The sequence below is a fragment of the Eucalyptus grandis genome, chromosome 8 (genome assembly GCF_016545825.1).
Source record: "Eucalyptus grandis isolate ANBG69807.140 chromosome 8, ASM1654582v1, whole genome shotgun sequence".
Classification (NCBI taxonomy): Eukaryota; Viridiplantae; Streptophyta; class Magnoliopsida; order Myrtales; family Myrtaceae; genus Eucalyptus; species Eucalyptus grandis.
This window is the reverse complement of record NC_052619.1, coordinates 11,584,628-11,607,361: the sequence shown is the minus strand read 5'-3', so window position 1 is coordinate 11,607,361 and position 22,734 is coordinate 11,584,628. Positions and strand designations below refer to the sequence as shown.

Sequence of the window (22,734 nt, the reverse complement as noted above, 5' to 3'; positions counted from 1 at the left end):
ATAAATCTTTCTAACTATACAAGCACAGTAGTAGAGAGATCTATGAAATATCCTATAAATTTCATAAACCAATTCGGTCCGCCTATAAAAGTGACTATGGCTCGAAGTAGTTTGCATTCAAATGATTGGATTTGAACAAGTGACCACGAGTTTCCAAATTAGAGATCTCTTTATTAGAGCTCATCAAGTTGTAAGGACGAAATTAAGCCCGCAAGAGTGAATTAAACCTAAGTAAGCATTATAAATATGCATCTATGCCTCATAACTCGTCAATTCACAATAGAGAATTCAAAAAACACAAGTAAGAGATTGAGAGAGAGGGTGAGGGAGCCCCGATCGATACCCCCTTTCTCGGCTGTTCTTCCTTGTCACCGCAAACTACGGCCAGGCCAGGTCCTTCTTGGCCGTGACCCCCTCAACAGAGCAGTCACTGGCCGGCTTCGCTGTTTCCTTTGCCTCAGTGACATTGTTGTCACTACTGCTTCCTCCAATGGCGTCGGACCGAGCTTTACTGCAAACCACACCAACGTCGCAGCCTGCTCAAACCCGCGACACTGGTCCACGATCACAGCGGCCCGTTGTTGTTCCTCTGCTGGTCCGCAGTGCCACACTTGCCGAGCCGTCACCCATCATTGCCTTTGCCACCAGTCCCAGTCCCTGCCCCCACCGGCGCTGCATCGGTCTCGCCGACCTCACTGCCCCGCCATCCAACTCCATCCCACAACGCCGCTATTGCTCAGCCACCTCAGGGTTGTTCTCTATTTTTGCAAGTTTCCTGACGAAGCAATCGCTACGGCCCACTCTCCACCAAGAGACGGCCTGAGCCGAGGCGCCATGGAAACGAGCCACAACCAGCCATCACCAACCTGACATTGCACAGCCTTAACAAGTCCCAATTCGCAAGCCCCACCGAGCTGGGCTTCCCACACCAAGTGTCCTTCGCCGAACACCGTGAGCACACTGCCCGCCACCACCCTCGCAAGCCATCCATCGAGTTCAAATTTGGTAACATTATCACTGAATTAGGTATAATCTTTGATTTTATTTGCAGCAAATATCAAGTTGAAACCTTGATTGATAAGATGGAATAGCTAAACTTGCTTATGCTAGTGTTGTCAATGTATCCTAAATGGAGACTCTTTGAACCATGGCTCTTGGATACATGAGATATCTTTGTTAGAATATTTAAATAATAAATTGTGCCTTAATCTAATAGCTTAAATTTTTAGAACAATTAGCAATGATCGCATTAAATCTCACATTGCTTCAGAACTGGAGGTCTTGAGTTCAAATCTTACCAAAGCCCATTTGCCTCCCCAATTAGCTTAAGTTTTTAGATCAGCAAACAGGGTGAGGAATAAGGCGTTAGATTTAGTAAAAAGTGGTTAGTAAGGAAATGAGAAATAAGTCACAATTTTTTCACATTCAATGTATCAACTAACCAAGGTTAAGGTGATATCATGATGATGCCATCTAGACAAGGTGAGGAATAAGGCGTTAGATTTTAGTAACAAGTGGTTAGTAAGGAAATAAGAAATAAGTCACAATTTTTTTACATTCAATGTATCAACTAACCAAGGTTAAGGTGATATCATGATGATGTCATCTCTTGATTAAAACATATGGTTAGGAATTTAGGAAATGCGGCAACTTATATGGGTGATAAGTGGCTATGAGAGAGGGGAAGAAAGAGATATTAATAAATATGTGAAAGCATATGAGCCTTATGTATAGATTAATTAATGTTTGCGTAATCTAAAGGTATGTTTAGGCATTTTCAATGTATAATAATCATGCCACGACATGGCATTGTCCTAATATTCATTAATTTAGTGGCACTTTTATAATTATAAAAAAACTTCCATTAAAATTTATGTAATCCAAGGAACGCTCAATCTAATGCCAAATAAAATGTTGAGCATACTTTATACTTTGTACGAGATAAGACTCATCTTTGACACCATAATGGTGTTTTACCTTAATTTTAGTCTAAAATTTAATTTCCATATAACAAAATAATTGCCCACATAATATATAGAAGGAAAATTTAGGATGTCACACTTCTACTCTACTGATGCACGACTCACAAGCTCCTCCACGAACTCATCGATGTTCCGATCCGAGCTCCCGCCTTCTGCCATCGCTGCCTTCGCCGTCTCCATCCACATCCTCGCGCTCTCCGTCACCTCTCTCCCTCTCCCTCCTCCTCCCACCACCTCTCTCACGCACCTCTCCACCTCCTCTCTCCCAACGACCCCTGCCTCGTCGGCCCTAGCCCTGACCCCGACCCTCCACACATCCTCCACGAACTTGGCGTTCGTCGGCTGGTCCGTCCACTGAGGCATCGCCACCATCGGGACCCCCAGGCAGATCGCTTCGACCACTGAGCTGAGCCCGCAGTGCGTGACAAAACATCCGATCGCATCACTCTCGAGGACCTCCAGTTGATTGCACCACGGGAGTATTAGAGCTTCCTCCGAGGGGATCGAGTCCATCAGATCCCGAGGGAGCTTGTGCTGCTCGGTAGATCGGACGATCCAGATGAAGGGGTGGCCAGCGAGGGCAAGGCCGTGGGCGAGCTCAGCGAACTGGGAGGGGTCGAGGTCGGCCATGCTGCCGAAGGAGACGTAGACCACGGAGCGGGGCGGGTGGCGATGGAGCCAGGCGGAGACGGTGGAGGTGGTGGTCGGGGTGAAAAGGTTGACGCCGTACGCGGTGTCGTTGGGGAGGCGCTTGTCCAGGTAGAGGGAGGGAAGGGTTGGGCCGACGGTCTTCAGCGGCCACAAATTGGCGGACATCCAGTCGACAACCTAATCTCATTGGTGAGAGACAGAGAGAGAGGGAAAAATTTTCATGTCGAGAAGAATAACTAATTTCTTGATTAAATTCAGGATAAAACACGTGTATAGATTTTTTCAAAGTAAAGTGAAGAATTGACTATCTTCACAACTATAAGGATTCGATAGAAAGTAAAAATTGTTAATTTTTTATGGTTTTTTATGAACCATTTTTTCTTACGTGAAAGAAAATTTGCAAAGGTGACGTACTTGCGTGCCCATCCGTGACATCCCAACTTGATATATATTCGGCACCTTCGCAATTCACCATATTTCCTTATAAAATATGGTGCGATCACATCGACTTTTACGCCAATCATAGAGTAAAATATTATAACATAAATTTGGACACGTAAAACTTTTTGGCATCACCATTTTTTTAATGCACCTTCATCGGAAGTCTAAATTAGCTTTATCGATCAAAGCAAACGAACGCGCCATCCTAGCATATGACTCGGCCATAAGACTCCAAATGCAGAAACGCCAAAGAAGGAAAGAATATTTATGCTCTCTAAGATTAAGGTAGAAGGACATGGACGAATATCCAAGCCAAGCGCTCATGTATCTTGACATTGTCTAATCTTTGCTTAGGCTTCATTTATTTCAAAAAAAAATGTATAATTTAAAAGGCATTTTCTTAAAAATGATCACTTATATCACTTATAAAGGGAAAAATATATATATTTCATCGTTCATGAAAATATTTAGACATAAATTATTGTTGATAAAGAAAATATTTGTCTTTGACTAATTATTTAAACGATACAGACGATCATTTTTAGGAATATATTTTTCAAATCATTTATTTTCTGCGAAGCAAACAGAACCTAAGTCATGATTGAATAGAACAAATGTGATGACCCAACAAAACTTTGCACGAGGGAGAAAAGAAATCATGGTATGATATTAACGAACGGTACATGTTCAGCTGTTAGACAACAAGTAAACTGCAAGAAAAAGTAGTCTGTTCATCAAGAATGAGTTCCGACAGCGATTAACTACGTTGGTCTATGATGAGAAAGCAGCAGCAGATGATTGTAAATACGTACCTCTTTCTCTAGCTCGTAGAAGGTGTCGAAGAGCACGAAATCCGCATCGTCCACGTTCGTGAATTGGTTTATCACCATATCATAAGAGGCAGGGTATAACCCCAGCTTATACACGTACGACGGTGCCTCCCACGGCTTCAGAGGCGGCAGCCCCGGGACCCTGACGCTGCCTTCCGAAAGCGGAAGCGGCAGCGGAAGCAAGCCGCGCTGCACGTGGTAATATATGTTGTTGACCGCGCATGTCTGCGTGAAGAAGACCACTCCAAGCTTATCGCACTGCTTGGCCACGTCGAGCACCCACGGGAGGAACCCGTCATAGATGACCGCGTCGAGCGGTCGGCCCAAGCGGTCGAGCTTATGGATCAGCTCAGCCAAGGTCCTCGAACCAACAACCCGAAAGTCCGTCTGGTAGGCCTCATGGACTCGGCCCCTAGGAAGCCGCCGAGGTCGTGGCCGTCGGAGATGGTTTCGAGGTCGATGGACAAGGAGGGGTCGGGCTACATGGATCCGGCGAGGTGGACGGTGAGGGCGAGGGTGGCTTTGAGGCCTTTGGAGACGAGGCGCTTGGAGAATTGGAGCATGGGATTTACGTGGCCTTGGGCGGGGAAAGGGAGGATCAGCACATGAGCTCGGTGGAGTTTGCTTGAAGGCTCCATTCGCTCACTTCGGTCTCTTTCTCTAGAGTTGGAGCTGTATACTTGTAAGCGCTAAAGAGGTGTCATCTATGAAACTCGTCGGAAGCAATCGATAAGTCTTTTTAACTATTCAAGCGCACTAGTAGAGAGATCTATGAAATAGCCTATGAATTTCATAAACCGGTTCGGTCCGCCTATAAAAAGTGACTCTAGCTTGAAGTAGCTGGCATTCAAAGGATTGGATTTGAACAAGTGACCACAAGTTTCCAGATTAGAGAAAGAAACATGTGGTAGGTACTGAACTCACAGAAAGATACTGAACCACCAATGACATTCGTGAACGCGCATCTTATTTGTAGAGTGTAGAGATTGGGCAAACTCACTTGCATTGATGAAGTAATTTACAATATATACATAGGGTTTAGGGCTAAAACAATACAATGACAATTATGCCCTTTAGTATAAACCCAATTTGCTAATACTCCCCCTCAAGTTGGTGAATGTAAACATGTCAACAACTTGTTCTTAAAATTACAAAATAAATCATGTGCGATCGGTTTCATGAACAAGTCCGCGAGTTGGGAGTGACTGGGAATATAAAGAGTATGCAAAGTGCCATCTTGAATTTTTTCACGAACCAAGTGATTGCCAATCTCGATGTGTTTGGTTCGTTCATGGAAGACAAGATTAGTGGCGATGTGGATGGCCGCTTTATTATCACAAAAAAAGATTGGCAGTGGTAGTGTTGACATGGAGATGCGTGAGAAGCATGTGAAGCCATGTGATTTCGCATGCGGCAGACGCTTGCAGATGCCATGGCACGATATTCGGCTTCTGCTGAGGAACGAGCAACAGTGGTTTGTTTTTTGGAACACCATGAGATAGGACAAGAACCAAGAAACATGCAGTAGCCAGAAACAGATCGTCGGGATGTAGAACAGGATGCCCAATCAAAATCTATATAACCATTAAGTGTGAGAGTTGAATCAAATGGGAAAAATAAACCAGTGCCAGGATCATGCTTGAGATACTGCACAATGCGAAGGGCAACATTCCAATGGTCTTCATGAAGAAAGTGCATAAATTGACTAAGATGTTGCACTGCAAATCTGGACAAGTTACTATAAGATATAATAATCTACCAATAAGTCGTCGATATGAACCTGGATCCTTAAGAGTTGGAGAGGAGTCCGAAAATTGTATATTGGGTTCCATTGGAGTATCAATAGGACCTCCACCAAGAAGACCAATGTCAAACAAAATATCAAGAGTGTATTTCCTTTGTGACAAGAAAATCCCAAACTTGGAACGAGAAACTTCAATGCCCAAGAAATATTTGAGAGTGCCCAAGTCCTTAATATGAAATCGTGTGTCGAGAAATCGTTTGAGAAGTTGAATCATAACTTCATCATCACCCGTTATAACCAAATCATCAACATAAACAAGGACAATGGTCAAGAGAGAGCCACGGACTAATGTAAAAAGTGAATAGTCCGCCTTTGACTGTTGAAAACCAACATCAAGTAGTGCAAAAGAGAATTTAGCAAACCATTGCCTCAATGCCTGTTTAAGGCCATAGAGTGATTTCTTAAGTCGACAAACTAAATTCTCCCCCTTAGTATGAAAACCCGGTGGAAACCTCATGTAGACCTCTTCGTCAAGATCACCATGCAGAAAAGCGTTATTCGCATCCAATTGGTAGAGAGGCCAATGACGAATTGAAGCAAGAGCTAATAAAGTGCGAACAGTTACCATTTTAGCAACAGGCGCAAATGTGTCATGGTAATCAATCCCCTATGTTTGAGTATAACCCTTTGCAACGAGCCAAGCCTTGTAATGCTCAATGGTGCCATCAGAATTATATTTGATTCGGTAAACCTATTTACATCCAATGGGATGTTTGTTAGGAGGAAGATGAACCATTTCTCAAGTGCCATTTTTTTCAAGAGCCTGTATCTCAGAAGACATTGCCTCCCACCACTTGGGAGATTGACACGCAGCGTCATAAGTTTGAGGTTCCTATTCAGAGGATATAGAGGCTAAAAAGGCACAATGAGTGGGTGAAAAACGCAAGTATAAAAAATAGTTGGATAAAGGGTAAAGAGTACCCGATTCAATTACCTTAGAGTCCAAAGAGGATTGATCGGAGGCCACAATAGCGCAATAGTAGTCCCGAAGATATCCGGGTGGATGGCGTTGCCGAGATGGCTGAGGCATGGCTTCGGGTTCAGTTGGTGATGGTGTGATCGTGGGTGCAGGAGGTTGAGGAGTGGAGGTCGGTGCAAGGACCGGGGTGGAGGGAGGTGGGTACGTTTCACCAAGGTCGGGTATGGGTAATGGAAGTACTGAGGTCTGTTCGGTTGTGGTGTGTTTGATGGTTTGACGGAAAGGAAAATGTTGTTCATAGAAAATGACGTCGCGACTGGTAAAAATTGTTTGGTCTTGAAGGTCATAGAGACAGTAACCTTTGTGGTTTGTCGGATAACCAATTAGAACACATCGGCAAGATTGGGGACCAAATTTATCGGAGTGAAGATGACCGGTGGAAGCATAGCATAATGAACCAAAGACACGAAGATGAGAATAGGAAGGTGGTTTGCCATAAAGAAGTTCATACGGGGTTTTATTATGTAGGAGAGGACTAGGTAATCTATTAATGAGATAAGTAGCAGTTAAGACACAATCTCCCCAAAAATGAAGAGGTATGCTAGAATGAAAATGCAATGCACAAGCAACATTGAGCAAGTGACAATGCTTACGCTCAACAACTCCATTTTGTTGAGGAGTGTGAGGACAACTATGTTGGTGGTGAACACCGTGTGCGCAAAAAAAACTCTTGTAAGCGAGAGGAAAGAAATTCAGTCCCATTATCAGATTGAACATTTTGGATTTTAGTTTGATATTGAGTTTCAACAAAAGTAAAGAAGCGAATCATAGTCTTTTTTTTTTTTTTTTTTTTTTTGGTCAGAAGTAATAATATATTGAGCTTTGAGCCAAACAATTACACAAGATCCGGCGCCACAAAACTTGCACTCATGAAGACAATAAGTCTAAACTAGTGGAAAGGAGCCGGATGCAAAAGAACTCCACAAGAGCGGCCAAAGCGAATAACAGCCTAAACAACAGGCACACGAGAAAAGAGGAGGCCACGCATGGCCAAAAGGAACCCAACCTGGACAAACAAACCAAAACAAAGGACAAACAACAAAGTAATAAATCAGTCACAAAACACTAAGGAGGGGTCACCGCCTTAGATGAACAGCAGCCAAACTAGTCAAGGTGAACACGGCCCCAACCGAAGGAAGAAGGTAGAAGGCCTTCATACAGCAAGCACCCAAGAAGACAACGGCCGCGACCCAACCACAAGCTGTTTCTAAACCACTCCAAAGAACACTAAGGATCCGCCGGATGAGGAGAGAAGATGCAAGGATCTATCCCTCAATTACGCTGGAGTCTTCTGTTTCTTGGATTATCCTCAACGTTTTTGAAAGTTAAGGCCTTGTCCTTCACCACTTTGATGAGATGATTTTTAACCGCCGCAACTGCGACCGTGTGATCTCTGAAGAGTATGTTGTTCATGTACCTCCAAATAAGGTGGCAAAGAGCACCAAAAGAAAAGCGGCCAATGGAGCGATAAAAGTCCTTACCAAAGAGGAACTTCATCGCCCACTAAAGGTTTTCAAACCATGTCTTGTTACGCCAAGGGAGATTTCATTTAGCCGCCCAAAAGAAAGCCATGCTGGCAGTAATGCGACACCCGAAATAGAGATGATCAATGGAATTCGGCATCAGCCTACAAAAAGCACAAACCACTCTCCCAATTCTGCCATGCGACATAAGTAAGGCTTGCATGGGAAGACGGTTATTTATAATGAGCCAGAGATTGAATTGATATCTCAGGGTGATAACCTTATTCCAGATAAAGGATGCCTAATTAACCCTATCCTTCCTTCTTCTAATAATATGCCAAGCTGAGGTGACCAAGAAGAGACCAGAAGTGCTGTCGGTCCAAGTAAAGTGATCCGGTGCTCTGGAGAGGAGAGGGAGGGGATAATCCCAAGATTCAACTACTATCTTGAAATCATGTCCCGCCGGTGAGAAAATGTCAGCCACCGTGGCAAATCTGGATAAACTGTAATTTAATATCATTTGATCTGAGCAAATAAGATGTAAAGGACCTCTCTGGTGCCAGTGATCAAACCAAATGGAGACTAACTGGCCATCTCCAATTCTCCATCGAAAGTAGAGACGAAACTCGGATCTCAGGTGAATGATTCTCTTCCAAGCCCAAGAGCAACCACCTAGAAACTCTTCCGTTTCAGGAAGGTTGAGTGGATCCACTTGCACCATAAGGACTCCTTGTCTGTAAACAGGATCCAAATGTGCTTGAGCATCACTATCTTGTTGAATTCTCGCAATCTGCAAATTCCAAGTCCTCATTCCTCCTTTGGAAGGCACACATCTTCCCAGGATACTTTAGCGCCACCATTTCCAAGGCCGGGGCCCTTCCAAAGGAGTTGTCTAAGAATCAGCTCAATGCAATCCAGAACTACAACAGGAATTGTGAAAACACTCGTCCAATAAGCTTGGATGGCATGAAGGACCGACCTTATTAGCTAAACCCTGCCAGTAAAAGATAGAAAGCGCTGAGTCCAGAATTGGACCCTGACCATTATACGATCAACTAAGGACACACAGTCTGCCTTGCCGAGCCTCAAGGATATAATAGGAACTCCTAAACAACACACCGGCAGCTTTCCTTCAATGAAACCAAGGGCATCCTTGATCTCATTCCATAACTCCACTGAGCCACCTACAAGAAATATCTCACTCTTGTTGTTGTTTGACTTCAATCCGCTCCATACAGAGAAAGTATGTAGACCATCTTTTAGAAGAGAAATGGAACTCATATCCGCTCAACAAAAGAGAAAGACATCATCCGCAAAGAAAAAATGAGATAATCTTGTAGCCTTGCATCTCCAGAAGAATTTGAACCCAGGTTGCGCCGCACACGCACTAAGGATGCCTGAGAAGACTTCCATAACCAAAGTAAAGAGGTAAGGGGACATGGGATCCCCTTGGCGAAGGCTACGTCCACTAGGGAAGAAGCCATGGAGTTCCCCATTCAAGGAAATCGAAAACTTGGGAGTGCGTACACATACCATAATGAGCCTAATAAGATGGTCCAGGAATTGAAATACACGCATGACCATTTCAAGAAAGTCCCAATCGACCGTGTCATAGGCCTTCTGAAAATCAACCTTAACAGCACATTTAGGGGAATACAGCTGAAGATGGAAACCAGCAAATAATTCCTGTGCAAGAAGAATATTATCCTGGATGCGATGGCCCTTAACGAATGCATTTTAAGAAGGGCTGATAGTGTCATGAAGAACTGTAGCGACGCAATTAGCTAAGACCTTGGTGATACATTTATAAATCGTATTACAGCAAGCAATAGGTCTATAATCATTGACCGAGGTCGCATTTGGCACTTTAGGGATCAGTATAAGGATGGTATTGTTAATCTCCCTTAGAAGTCCCCCCGTGACGAAGAAGTCCTTAACTGCTTCAATAAGCAAAGGCCCTACTAGCTCCCAATTGCTCTTGAAAAATTCCACACCAAACCCATATGGCCCAGGAGCCTTCTCACAGGCTAGGGAGAAGAAGGTATCACGAATTTCTCTGTCTAAGAAATGACGGAGAGGACACTAATATGCTCCTCATTGAGAGGGCATCGAATAACTTGCTACAAGTCTAGCAATGCAGGGCTGGAAGGAAGGGATCGAGCAGCGAAAAACTCCTGAAAGTGAGAGACGAAAGTGTTCAGCACTAGGCTTGATTCGGTAACCAAGTTACCATTTTTTTTTCCGTAAGGAAACCAAGTTACCATTCCTATCAAGAACCGAAAGAATCATGTTCCTCAGCTGTCTTGTAGTGACAAAATGGTGAAAGTACTTAGTATTCCTATCACCATTCTCGAGCCATCTGATCCTGGATTTTTGTTTTAAGAATGACTCATCTTGACTCCTCAGCTCCACAAAGGTCTTCCGATGATTCTTTTCTAACTCTGCCAAGAGATCGTTAGTCGAGTCCTACTGAAGGTCAAGCTGGGCTAACCTAAAAACATTCCTGGACTCAGCAACCTTCTCGATAAGTTGGAGAAAGAATCTCTATTAAGCTACTTTAGCCGGCTTTTTAGGGCCTTCGATTTGCTAACTAGCTTGTACATAGGGACCCCTTCTGACAGGGCATACCATACTTGTGCCACAATGTCCTAAAAGGTAAGCAAAAAAATCCAAGTATAGCGCAAATAATCATCAACAATAGATAAAAAATAACGACATGTCTTATGTGTAAAATGAGAATAAGGTCCCCAAATGTCAACATGAATAAGCTCTAAAGGACGTGAAGTAGTAATAGTGCTAGACACAAAAGACAGACACGTTTGCTTGGATAAATGACAAGCATCACATGGACTGAATTGTTTTGCTGGACTAAAACATAAAGTTTGTTGCAAAGTAGATAAAACTGACTCAAATGGATGTCCTAAGCGGGTGTGCCAAAGATGAGATGAAGAGGCTATAGTAGAAAGAACGGCAGGTTCAATATGAATTTCCAGATAATAGAGACCACCACGCTCATGGCCCCGACCAATGATCTTCTTCATCAAGAGGTCCTCAAAAAGACAGTAGTTAGGAAAAAAAAATGACTCAGCAGTTTAAAGTTTGAGTGAGTTTGGGAACTAACAACAAGTTATATTTGAAAGAGGGAGCGCAAAGGACATGATCAAGAGAGATAGTTGAGGTAAGGGGGGCTGAACCATGTGATGTCACGGGGACACCAACACCATTCAGAATTCCAACAGTGGGATGTGGAGAGGAATAGTATGTCGGGTTTGTAAGGTAATGGGGTTCAAATGTGATGTGATTGGTGGCGCTAGTGTCAATGACCCAAGTATTGGAATTAAATGAATTCGAAGTTAAGCCAAGAACATTACCTGAGAAGTTGGCTTTCGGGATGTTTACCTCTTGCAACAAGCGCATCAACTGCTTATACTGATCATTTGTGAATGGTGGAGGTGCCGCATCAAAAGTATGAATGGACTTGTTATCTGCGAGCCGGGAGGAAGTAGATGGCTGTCCATAGCGTTGCTTGTGGTTAGGAGAGAAGCCATGAAGTCGATAACACACATCCCACGTATGTCCCGGGATGCCACAGTGGGCACATCTTTCTCGGCTGCAAGATGTGTTCGTCCGTTTAGCTAAGTTAGCGAACGGAGCGGGGGCACCAAGAGAGCTGGGCTGTCCATGGTATGAGGAATTTGTGTATGGTCGTGGAGCATTATTTTCGTGAGTGCTAAGCAAAGTGCTGGTTTGGTCGGATAGTGGGCGGTCCAATTGGATATGGCGATGTGACTCATCTTGAAGAACTAGCACATATGCACGTGCAACACTAGGTAACGGATTCATTAGTAAAATCTGACTAATAACACTAGCGTACCTCGGATTGAGACCCATGAGAAATTGAAACAAGCGCCGATTCTCTTGTTGTGTGGTGATGATAGAATGAGCTGAACAAGAGCATTGCGGTAACGGATCCAAATTATTCAATTCATCCCAGCAGCTTCGCAAATTGTTGTAGTACTTAGTCACGGCATTGTCACATTGAGCAAGGGTGCATATCTTTTGCTCGAGATGAAAAATCCTAGGACCATTCGATGGCTAAAAACGTTCACGAAGATCGGCCCAGACATTTGCAATTGACTCTGTGTAAATAACTGTTGGCACCAAATCTGGATGGATGGAATTAAGGATCCAAGATAGAATCATATTGTTCACATGAATCCAAGACGCATAGGCAGGATCTATTGCATCTGGCTTTTTTATTTCTCCAGTAACAAACACCATCTTGTTCTTGGCGGAAAGGGCAATCTCCATGGCACGAGACCAATTGTTGTAATTGTCACCCGTAAGGATCATGCCAACGAGATTAGATCCTGGGTTATCAGAATGATGCAAAAAATAAGGGCTACCCACCCGTTCATGTGCAGGAACGATGGCTAAAGAGTTTTGATACTCAGTTGCCATGATTACCTCCTCACATCTGCATAAGAACCGATTCTTGAGGACGAAAAGATCAGAGAAAGCAAGCAATTTCAGAATTTGGGTAGTGGTATATCGCCGAGGTTGAGACAGCGAGCACCACAGAAAAATTTTGTGCAAATATAATTGCGAATATCAGTCCGAATGGCCAGCACGTTTTCCCAAACCATAAACTGCCAAATTCCAATGCAACCTCTGATTCGTGCAAATTCCGATTCGTGCAAATTCTGATACTACAAATTATGATACCATAGAGAGGAGGCAAGAGCAAATTGTGATACCCCAGCCTCTGATGTGATTTTCGTCACAAATTGTGACTCACGATTGGCTCTTGAACTTGTGAGAAGAGGCAAGAGTCAAGACTTGAGATGAGATCGAAAGAGCAAAGCGTTGAGCGAGAGGGAGGCCTTGAACTTGGAGTGAAAAAAAAAAAAAAAAAACTTAGTGCTCAATCGGCATCAATGATACGGCCTCTTCGAGACTTGAGAGATGGGCTCCAAGAATCGCCGCTCTAATACCATGTAGAGATTGGGCGAACTCACTTGCATTGATGAAGTAATTTACAATATATACATAGGGTTTAGGTCTAAAACAATACAATGACAATTATGCCCTTTAGTATAAACCCAATTTGCTAATATAGAGAGAGAAGGCTTTCAAATATAGTCAATTAGGGTTTTGGTGAGTGGTCCTCCAGCCCTAATTTTTATTAGGGAAATCATAGCATATTAGTCAAACGATTGCACAATCCCTTATCTTCACATAAATATATTTTTAAAAATATATTTTTCAAATTATTAATTTTTTGGGATGGAATCCATATTCTATGAAGAAACATGTGGCAGGTACTGAACTCACAAAAAGATACCGAACCACTAATGACATTCATGAACGTGCATCTTATTTGTTGAGAGAGAAGGCTTTCAAATATAGTCAATTAGGGTTTTGGTGAGTGATCCTCCAGCCTTAATTTTTATTAGGGAAATCAAAGTATATTAGGGTGCGTTTGATAACGTTTCTGTTCCAAGGAACAATTTTTGAACAGAAATAGTTTTTTTTTTTTTGTTCCCAGGAACAATTTCTGAGTATAAGAATGTGCTTGATAACTGCAAAAAATTTCTACTCTAGGAATAGAAATGTGTTTGGTAAAATTGTATAATTGTGTTGTTTCTTTTAGTTTTTCAATATTTTTTAATTATATTTTTCCTTTTTTTCTTCTTTCTTTCTTTTCTCTTTCTTCTTTCTTCTTTCTTCTTTCTTCTTTCTTCCTTCTTTCTCTTTGTGGCCTGTCGCCAGCCACGGCGATAGCCGGTGACCGGCTGGGTGAGCTCGCCGGAGCCTCGCTAGGCCACCGTGAGGCTCGGCCTCACCAAATCCAGGCAAGGCCAAGCCTCACCGGTGGCCTCGATGGCCGGGCGAGCCTCATGCCAGCCAGCGAGGCCGGTCTCGCGCCACTTGGGCAAGGTCGAACCTTGCCGGTGGCCTCGCAAGGCTCGCCTAGCCACCGAGGCACCGGTGAGGCTCAACCTCGCCAAGGCGGCGCGAGGTCGGCCTCGCCCTAGCTTGGCGACGCCAAGCCTCATCGTGGCTTGGCATCTCCGGGGGCCGGCAAGGTCGCCGGCCCTCGTCTGGCCGGTTGCCAATGCCAGCCATGACCAAGGCTGGTGACCGGCAAAATGAAGAAGAAGAAGAAAAGAAAGAGAAGAGAAAAAGAGGAAAGAGAAAAATTATTTCTCATAATTATTCCTAAAATAAGAAACAACTTTTTCTACTTCTTGTTTCTATTTCAAATATGTTCCCGATAACAAAAGGTTTTACCAAACGTATTTATGTTCTTTTTTAGTTCCCTGAAACAAAAGAACATAAATTTTTGTTCTGGAAACATAAATAAAAATAAACAAATAAGGCCTTAGTCAAACGATTGCGCAATCCCTTATCTTCCGCTGAGACATACGAGAGACGAAACACTTCCCGAGGAAAGTGATCGGTGTTGAAGATTTTGCGCTCATTTTTTTCTACACATAATCTTTTTGCCAGTTACTATGATCGGCCGGCGACGATCACACCTACCCCGTGATCGATTATTAATTGGTGTTCATGCAATAATCACTATTATCGATGAACTCGACGTTATTGAGAATTCATAGCGTCACGCCATTCTCGAACTCGACATATTCATTTTTAAGCAAACTATTTCTCCTCAAACTCCACCTTGAAAGCATGTATATAAAATCCTAAACCGTGTCTACTCATCTTCTTCTCGTTATCGGCGGAACATGACTTTGGAAAGTCCCACTTTGATGGGTCAACAGGTCAACTCCATGCTTATCTTTAAAAATAATTTTGTGGATTGTGTAATTTGGGTTTTTGCTTTCGGCGGCCAAATTGATGGTCAAACTTTGTTACCTGAAAAGACGCTTGACGTCTAGTAGCAGGTAACGTGCAGCTACTTAGTAGTGACTAGTAATGAAATGCTGAGCATATGCTTAGTCCCATCCACTATATATGAGATATGATCATACGCATCTAGCTATCTTAATCTGATCACAACGTGCTTGGCTACAATTTGTGGCCCTGTTTTCGTAGGGAGTTGTCTGTCAAGTAAGACATTGTCGAGAAAAACAGGATCGTGACCCAAAAGTTGAGAGCATACCACTGTTTATCATATTGCGATTCTTGCATGACAACGTTCATATCACCGAACCAAGTGCAACGACCGCGAAATGAATGCCAAGTAGATGCGCATAGAGGCCAACAAGGAGGTATTAACGTAGTGAAGGTTTTTCATTTCCATTTCATTCTTGTAGAAGGAGGGAAAAAGTGTTACAACCTTGAAACATGCTCGTTTCATTCGTGATTGTTTATGCTGGACATGTGCAGCAAAAATTCGATACTTTCGTTTGAGGAAATTGCTAAGAAGGAGCTCAAGTCTTGACCAGCCAATATATCTAATTGGAATTTTTCTAATATAATTCACATGTTTATCTCGAAAGTTTATCATCTTGTTACTTTCAATCCACAATCGCTTGGAACCATGATTGTCTATCATCCTAGAAGAATGTATTCATTTTTCTTCTTTTTCTGGTACTTGAGAATCAAGATTACCCTCATTATGTCCTGCCCTAGATTTTTCTTCCTTTAATCTTGTCCTCTCTTTTTTTGTATGAAAAAAGCGAGGAAAAGAGAGGCCATATTAGTATGTCCATCATGAGAATCCAGCCGCATAGGGCGGTGATTGTGATCTCAAACCTTACTTTGACATAAATACTCTAATCAATCTTATGTATTGTTCTTCTACTACTCTATCGACGCACGACTCATCAGCTCCTCCACGAACTCATCGATGTTCCGGTCGGAGCTCCCGCCTTCCCCGATCGCCGCTTTCGCTGCTGCCATCCACCTCCTCGCGCTCTCCGCCATCTCCCTCCCTCGCTCTCCTCTTCCCACCACCTCCGTCACGCGCCTCTCCACCTCCTCCCTCCCAACGACCCCTGCCTCGTCGGCCCTAGCCCTGACCCCGACCCTCCACACATCCTCCACGAACTTGGCGTTCGTCGGCTGGTCCGTCCACTGCGGCATCGCCACCATCGGGACCCCCAGGCAGATCGCCTCGATCACTGAGTTGAGCCCGCAGTGCGTGACAAAGCATCCGATCGCATCGCTCTCAAGGACCTCCAGTTGATTGCACCACGGGAGGATTATAGCTTCCTCCGAGGGGATCGAGTCCATTAGATCCCGAGGGAGCTTGTGCTGCTCGGTAGATCGGACGATCCAGATGAAGGGGTGACCAGCGAGGGCAAGGCCGTGGGCGAGCTCGGCGAACTGGGAGGGGTCGAGGTCCGCCATGCTGCCGAAGGAGACGTAGACCACGGAGCGGGGCGGGTGGCGACGGAGCCAGGCGGAGACGGTGGAGGTGGTGGTCGGGGTGAAAAGGTTGGCGCCGTACGCGGTGTCGTTGGGGAGGCGCTTGTCCAGGTAGAGGGAGGGAAGGGTGGGGCCGACGGTCTTTAGCGGCCACAGATTGGCGGACATCCAGTCGACAACCTGATCTCATTGGTGAGAGAGAGAGAGGGAACGATTTTCGTGTCGAGATGAATAACCAATTTCTTAATTAAATTCAGGATAAAACACGTGTATAGATTTTTTCAAAATAAAGTGAACAATTGACTGTCTTCATAAATATAAGGATTCGGTAGGAAGTAAAAATTGTTAATTTTTTATGGTTTTTGATGAACCATTTTTCCTTGCGTGCAAGAAAATTTGCGCAAGGTGACGTACTCGCATGCGCATCCCACCAAATTGATGATATACAATCGACACCTTCGCAATTCACCATATTTCCTTGTAAAATACGGTGCGATCACATCGCCTTTTACGTCAATCATAGAGTTAAATATTATGACATAAATTTGGACACGTAAAACTTTCTGGCGTCGCCATTTTTTTAATGCACCTTCATCGGAAGTCTAAATTAGCTTCATCGATTAAAGTAAATGAGCACGCCATCCTAGCATATGATTCGACCATAAGACTCCAAATGCAGAGAAGGGAAGAATATTTATGCTCTCTAAGATTAAGGAAAAAGGCCAGACGAATATCCAAGCCAAGCGCTCATGTATCTTGACATAGTCTAATCTTTGCTTAGGCTTCGTTTATTTCAAATATATATATATATATATATATTTTTGAAAGATGTTTTCTTAAAAATAATCACTTATATCACTTATAAAGGCATATATATATCATCGTCCATGAAAATGTTTAGATATAAATTGTTATTGATAAACAAAACATTTTCCTTTGACTAATCATTTAAACGATACAAACGATCATTTTTTAGAAGATATTTTTCAAATCATTTATTTTCTGCAAAACAAACAAAGCCTAAGTCGTGATTAAACTGGACAAATGTGATGACCCAACAAAACTTTGCACGAGGGAGAAAAGAAATCACGGTATGATGTTAATGAACGGTACATGTTCAGCTGTTAGACAACAAGTAAACCGAAAGAAAAAGTAGTCTGTTCATCAAGAATGAGTTCCGACAATTATTAACCACGTCGATCTATGATGAGAAAGCAGCAGCAGGGGATTGTACATACGTACCTCTTTCTCTAGCTCGTAGAAGGTGTCGAAGAGCACGAAATCTGCATCGTCCACGGTCGTGAATTGGTTTATCACCATATCGTAAAAGGCAGGGTATAACCCCAGCTCATACACGTACGACGGTGCCTCCCACGGCTTCAGAGGCGGCAGCCCCGGGACCCTGACGCTTCCTTCCGAAAGCGGAAGCGGGAGCGGGAGCAAGCCGCGCTGCACGTGGTAATATATGTTGTTGACCGCGCATGTCTGCGTGAAGAAGACCACTCCGAGCTTATCGCACTGCTTGGCCACGTCGAGTGCCCACGGGAGGAATCCGTCATAGATGACCGCGTCAAGCGGTCGGCCCGAGCGGTCGAGCTTGTGGATCAGCTCAGCCAGGGTCCTCGACCCGACGACCTGGAGGTCCATCTGGTAGGCCTCGTTGGATTCTGCCTCCATGAAGCCGCCGACATCGTGGCCGTCGGAGATCGTTTCGAGGTCGATGAACGGGGAGGGGTCGGTGTGCATGGATCCAGTGAGGTGGACGGTGAGGGCGAGGGTGGCCTTGAGTCCTCTGGAGACGAGGCGCTTGGAGAATTGGAGCATGGGGTTTATGTGGCCTTGGGCGGGGTAAGGGAGGACTAGTACGTGAGCTCGGTGGAGTTTGCTGGAAGGCTCCATTAGCTCACTTATCTCTCTTTCTCTAGAGTTGGAGCTTTATGCTTCTAAGTCCTAAAGAGGTGTTCTATGTGCAAACTCGAGAGTGCTAGTATGAACAAAATAAAGGAGTTAGGGAAGAGAATAAGAACACAGAAATTTATAGTGGTTCGGCTTAATCCAAGCCTACGTCCACTCTCCCACGATAACAGCCTTCTTGGCTGGATTCCACTATGCAATCAACAAGAGATTACAACTCCGAGTGCAAACACTTAGTAGTAGATCACACTATCTCACTAAGTCACTCTCTTGGTATTTCTCTCACGATTACAAACGTTTAAGCTCTCAAGAGACAAGTATATGATCTAAAGTCGCTTAGACTTTGGAATTATAAATTCTACGCTCCGTCTCTTACTTGCTCATCGGTCCATGATCTTCTTAAATACTCCTCCACTTCCAAACTACCGTTGGACAGCATCCCGGAGAATCGTCTTCCAATATACCCATTGGACAGCTCGTATCTTAGAAGATTTGGTAGCCGTTGAGTGACAAAGGTAAAATCCCAAATTGATTCCGATCGCCCATACAAACGAAATCTTGGTTTCCATAAGTAAAGCTTCTTCGTATAGAAAGATCTTGTCTTCAATCAAATCAATCTTGATGTGGAATCCAAACCAGATCACTAGCCGTTGTATGATTGGGCTTGAGTTACGATTCATCGAATCTGGATGTAAAGTCTGAGTCTTGAGACTTTACGATATGAGTCTTGAGACTTTACAACCTGGGTCTTTAGACTTTACAATCTGAGTCTCAGACTTTACAATCTGAGTCTCGTACCCGGTTCGGCTTCAGCATAGAGTCTCGTCTTCGGACTTTGAGTCTTGAGTCGACGGTCTTCGGACTTTGAGTCTCGAGTCGCGTCTTCAGACTTTGATAATATCCTCTACATGTTCTATTATCTGCATGGTCTATTACTCAACCATCAAACATGTTAGTAGCCTTTGATTTATTTTGTCATCTTCAAAACATCATAAGGGATTTCCTAACAATCTCCCCCTTTTGATGATGACAAAACAATCTCTGAATATGCAGATTTAAAAATTTAAATCAAAGGATATCAGAAGATAGAAAATAATTGCAGCTCAATATTATGCAATAAATAATATCAACCAATCAGCACATATGCATATTCATATCTTCTCCCCCTTTTGTCATAATCAAAGCGATAATGGATTCACGTAGAGAATGATAACAATATCTTGCATGAATCACAATTTCAAAATCAGTTTTATCGAATATTAAAGATATGCAATATAGCTCACTTCGATTATATCAGTAAATATCCAATAAAAATCACGGATGCATCATAAAATTCACGTACCATTTTTGTCATAATAAAATGATAATATCAATATGAGATTTGTTAATGACAAAAGGTAATAAGAGATGCACTAACCGGATTTTGTAGAATAAATTCTGACACAATTACCTTTCCTTCCATCCATAATAAGATCACGATCAATCAAAAAGATTTTTCCATAATTGATCAAAGCTCCCCCTCAATTTGTTGCCTTTTGAGGTGATCACGATTCTTTTCCTTTTCTTTTGGATTCGATTTCTCCCCTTGATTTCCTCATCGGATTCTGAGTCTGGTTCTGAATGAGACTCTGATTCTGAATGTGCCATCAAACATAGATTTCTTTGCTCATCATCTTCTTTCATGATTCTTTTCTGGCCATTCTGCTTGTATTGACTTCTTCCACTGAATTTCCTTTCTTTTCTACTCAGCTTTTTGAATTTCTTGACCATAAAGGCAAATTCTTCATCGTCCATGTCATTTTCTGAATCTGTTTCATCAAAAACAGCATTAGATATTAAAGCAATGGACTTCTTACCTTCAGGATCTTCGTCATTAAGTTGTTCCACTTCATAGGATTGAAGAGTGCCGATCAATTCATCAACGGAGAGTGGCATAATCCTTTGAGTCTCCCGGATTGAGGTCTTGACATGGTTCCAATCTTTTGAAAGACCTCGCAAGAGTTTGTTGACCTTCATTGGGAAGAAATAGGATGACCTTGACATGCCAAACCGTTTACAATTTCTGTAAAACGATTAAACATATCTCCAATTGACTCTCCTTGCTTCATCTTGAAGGATTCATAATTGCCGAGCAAGAAGTTTACTTTTGTCTCTTTTACACGATCGGTCCCTTCATATGTAACATGAAGTTTATCCCAAACTTCTTTTGCTGTTTCACATGAAGAGATTCTGTTATATTCAGCAAGAGACAAAGCGCAATATAAAGAATAAATAGCTTTTGCATCAAGCGCTTCTCTTTAAACAACTCCGTCCGAGACATAGGAGCGGGGCTTTGGTGTTTTTGTCTTTGCCATTCTTATTTGATGTAGACGCAGCAATGGGGTTGATTCCTCTTTCCACAACATCCCATTGTAAGAGATCTCTGGATCTTAGGAATGCTTTCATTTTGTTCTTCCATACATCGTATTCCTTTCCATCAAAATATGGTGGCCTTGTGTTGCTTTGCCCTTCCATAAGTCCTAGTGCCAACATACTAGCCATAAAGAATCTTTAGCTCAAAAGTAAAAACACTTTTATAAACCGAGCACTTGGCTCTGATACCAATTGAGAGTGCTAGTATGAACAAAATAAAGGAGTTAGGGAAGAGAATAAGAACACAGAAATTTATAGTGGTTCGGCTTAATCCAAGCCTACGTCCACTCTCCCACGATAACAGCCTTCTTGGCTGGATTCCACTATGCAATCAACAAGAGATTACAACTCCGAGTGCAAACACTTAGTAGTAGATCACACTATCTCACTAAGTCACTCTCTTGGTATTTCTCTCACGATTACAAACGTTTAAGCTCTCAAGAGACAAGTATATGATCTAAAGTCGCTTAGACTTTGGAATTATAAATTCTACGCTCCGTCTCTTACTTGCTCATCGGTCCATGATCTTCTTAAATACTCCTCCACTTCCAAACTACCGTTGGACAGCATCCCGGAGAATCGTCTTCCAATATACCCATTGGACAGCTCTGTATCTTAGAAGATTTGGTAGCCGTTGAGTGACAAAGGTAAAATCCCAAATTGATTCCGATCGCCCATACAAACGAAATCTTGGTTTCCATAAGTAAAGCTTCTTCGTATAGAAAGATCTTGTCTTCAATCAAATCAATCTTGATGTGGAATCCAAACCAGATCACTAGCCGTTGTATGATTGGGCTTGAGTTACGATTCATCGATCTGGATGTAAAGTCCGAGTCTTGAGACTTTACGATATGAGTCTTGAGACTTTACAACCTGGGTCTTTAGACTTTACAATCTGAGTCTCATCAGACTTTACAATGCTCGAGTACGTACCCGTTCGGCTTCAGCATAGAGTCTCTTCGACTTTGAGTCTTGAGTCCGACGGTCTTGAGACTTTGAGTCTCGAGTCGCGGTCTTGGACTTTGATAATATCCTCTACATGTTCTATTATCTGCATGGTCTATTACTCAACCATCAAACATGTTAGTAGCCTTTGATTTATTTTGTCATCTTCAAAACATCATAAGGGATTTCCCTAACAAACTCGTCGGAAGCAATCTATGTAACTCTTTTTAACTCTACAAGCGCATGAGTACAGAGATCTATGGAACACCTATAAATTTCAAGAACCAGTTTGATCTGCCTGTAAAAGTGACTCTCGCTCCAAGCAGTTTGCATGCAAAGGATTGGATTTGAACAAGTGGCCACAAGTTTCGAAATTAGAAGTCTCCTTATATCACATCCGATTGAGACAATTATAGGGTTTTCATTTATATAATGGAAAGGCTTTCTTTAAGTTTAATATAGAAAGCCCGAAAGCCTTGACAGAGACTTATAGGAAAAGGTTAAATGCTAAATACGTTGATTCAGTGGCGTTAGCAGGTATATTGTGCTGGCTATAATAGTAAAAAAAAAAAAGCAGTAAACTTGGTCTGAATACTTCAAGAAAAATGAATAATTTGAAAAATATTTTTTCTAAAAATAATCACTTGTATCACTTACAAAAATGAATAAATAAAAAATACTTTCATTGTTCATGAAAATATTTGGACATTAACCATTGTTGATAATGAAAATATTATATTTTAACTAATTATCTTAAGCTAAGTAACAATCATTTTTAAGAAAATATTTTTTAAATTATTTCATTTTCACGGAACAAACAATCCAGGAATTGTTTTTCACCAAAAAAAAACAATCCAGGAATTGATATTTTACCAAAGAGGAAAAAAAAAACGTGGCGTGTCTTTCATGCCACTGAAAGAACGATTACAACTTGGAGAAGGCATGCATAGAATCCAAAAAGATACAGCATCGC

At 42.6% G+C, this 22,734-nt stretch overlaps 2 protein-coding genes across 2 annotated transcripts; both read right to left on the bottom strand.

Annotated features, from left to right (window-relative positions):
* Positions 1-264: 264 nt before the first annotated feature.
* On the bottom strand, positions 265-4,596 carry LOC104416285 (UDP-glycosyltransferase 74F2). Its single transcript, XM_018860070.2, is given in 3 exon segments — positions 265-2,810; positions 3,887-4,305; positions 4,308-4,596. Coding segments are annotated over 3 exon segments (1,401 nt in total). The 5' UTR covers positions 4,543-4,596; the 3' UTR covers positions 265-2,063.
* Positions 4,597-15,741: 11,145 nt separating this feature from the next.
* LOC104456466 (UDP-glycosyltransferase 74F2) lies at positions 15,742-22,133 on the bottom strand. Its single transcript, XM_039299033.1, has 3 exons — positions 21,960-22,133; positions 17,733-18,464; positions 15,742-16,670 (listed from the first exon to the last, which is right to left on the bottom strand). Exons 2-3 carry the CDS (start codon positions 18,387-18,389, stop codon positions 15,924-15,926), a joined length of 1,404 nt encoding a protein of 467 aa, XP_039154967.1. The 5' UTR covers positions 18,390-18,464; positions 21,960-22,133; the 3' UTR covers positions 15,742-15,923.
* Positions 22,134-22,734: the final 601 nt, after the last annotated feature.

Excerpts from the sequence above, each read along its gene's own strand:
- LOC104456466 (XM_039299033.1), bottom strand. The coding sequence starts at position 18,389 with ATGGAGCCTTCCAGCAAACTCCACCGAGCTCACGTACTAGTCCTCCCT. Across the intron at positions 16,671-17,732 it reads TCTACGAGCTAGAGAAAGAG|GTTGTCGACTGGATGTCCGC; the intron begins GTACGTATGTAC and ends CAATGAGATCAG.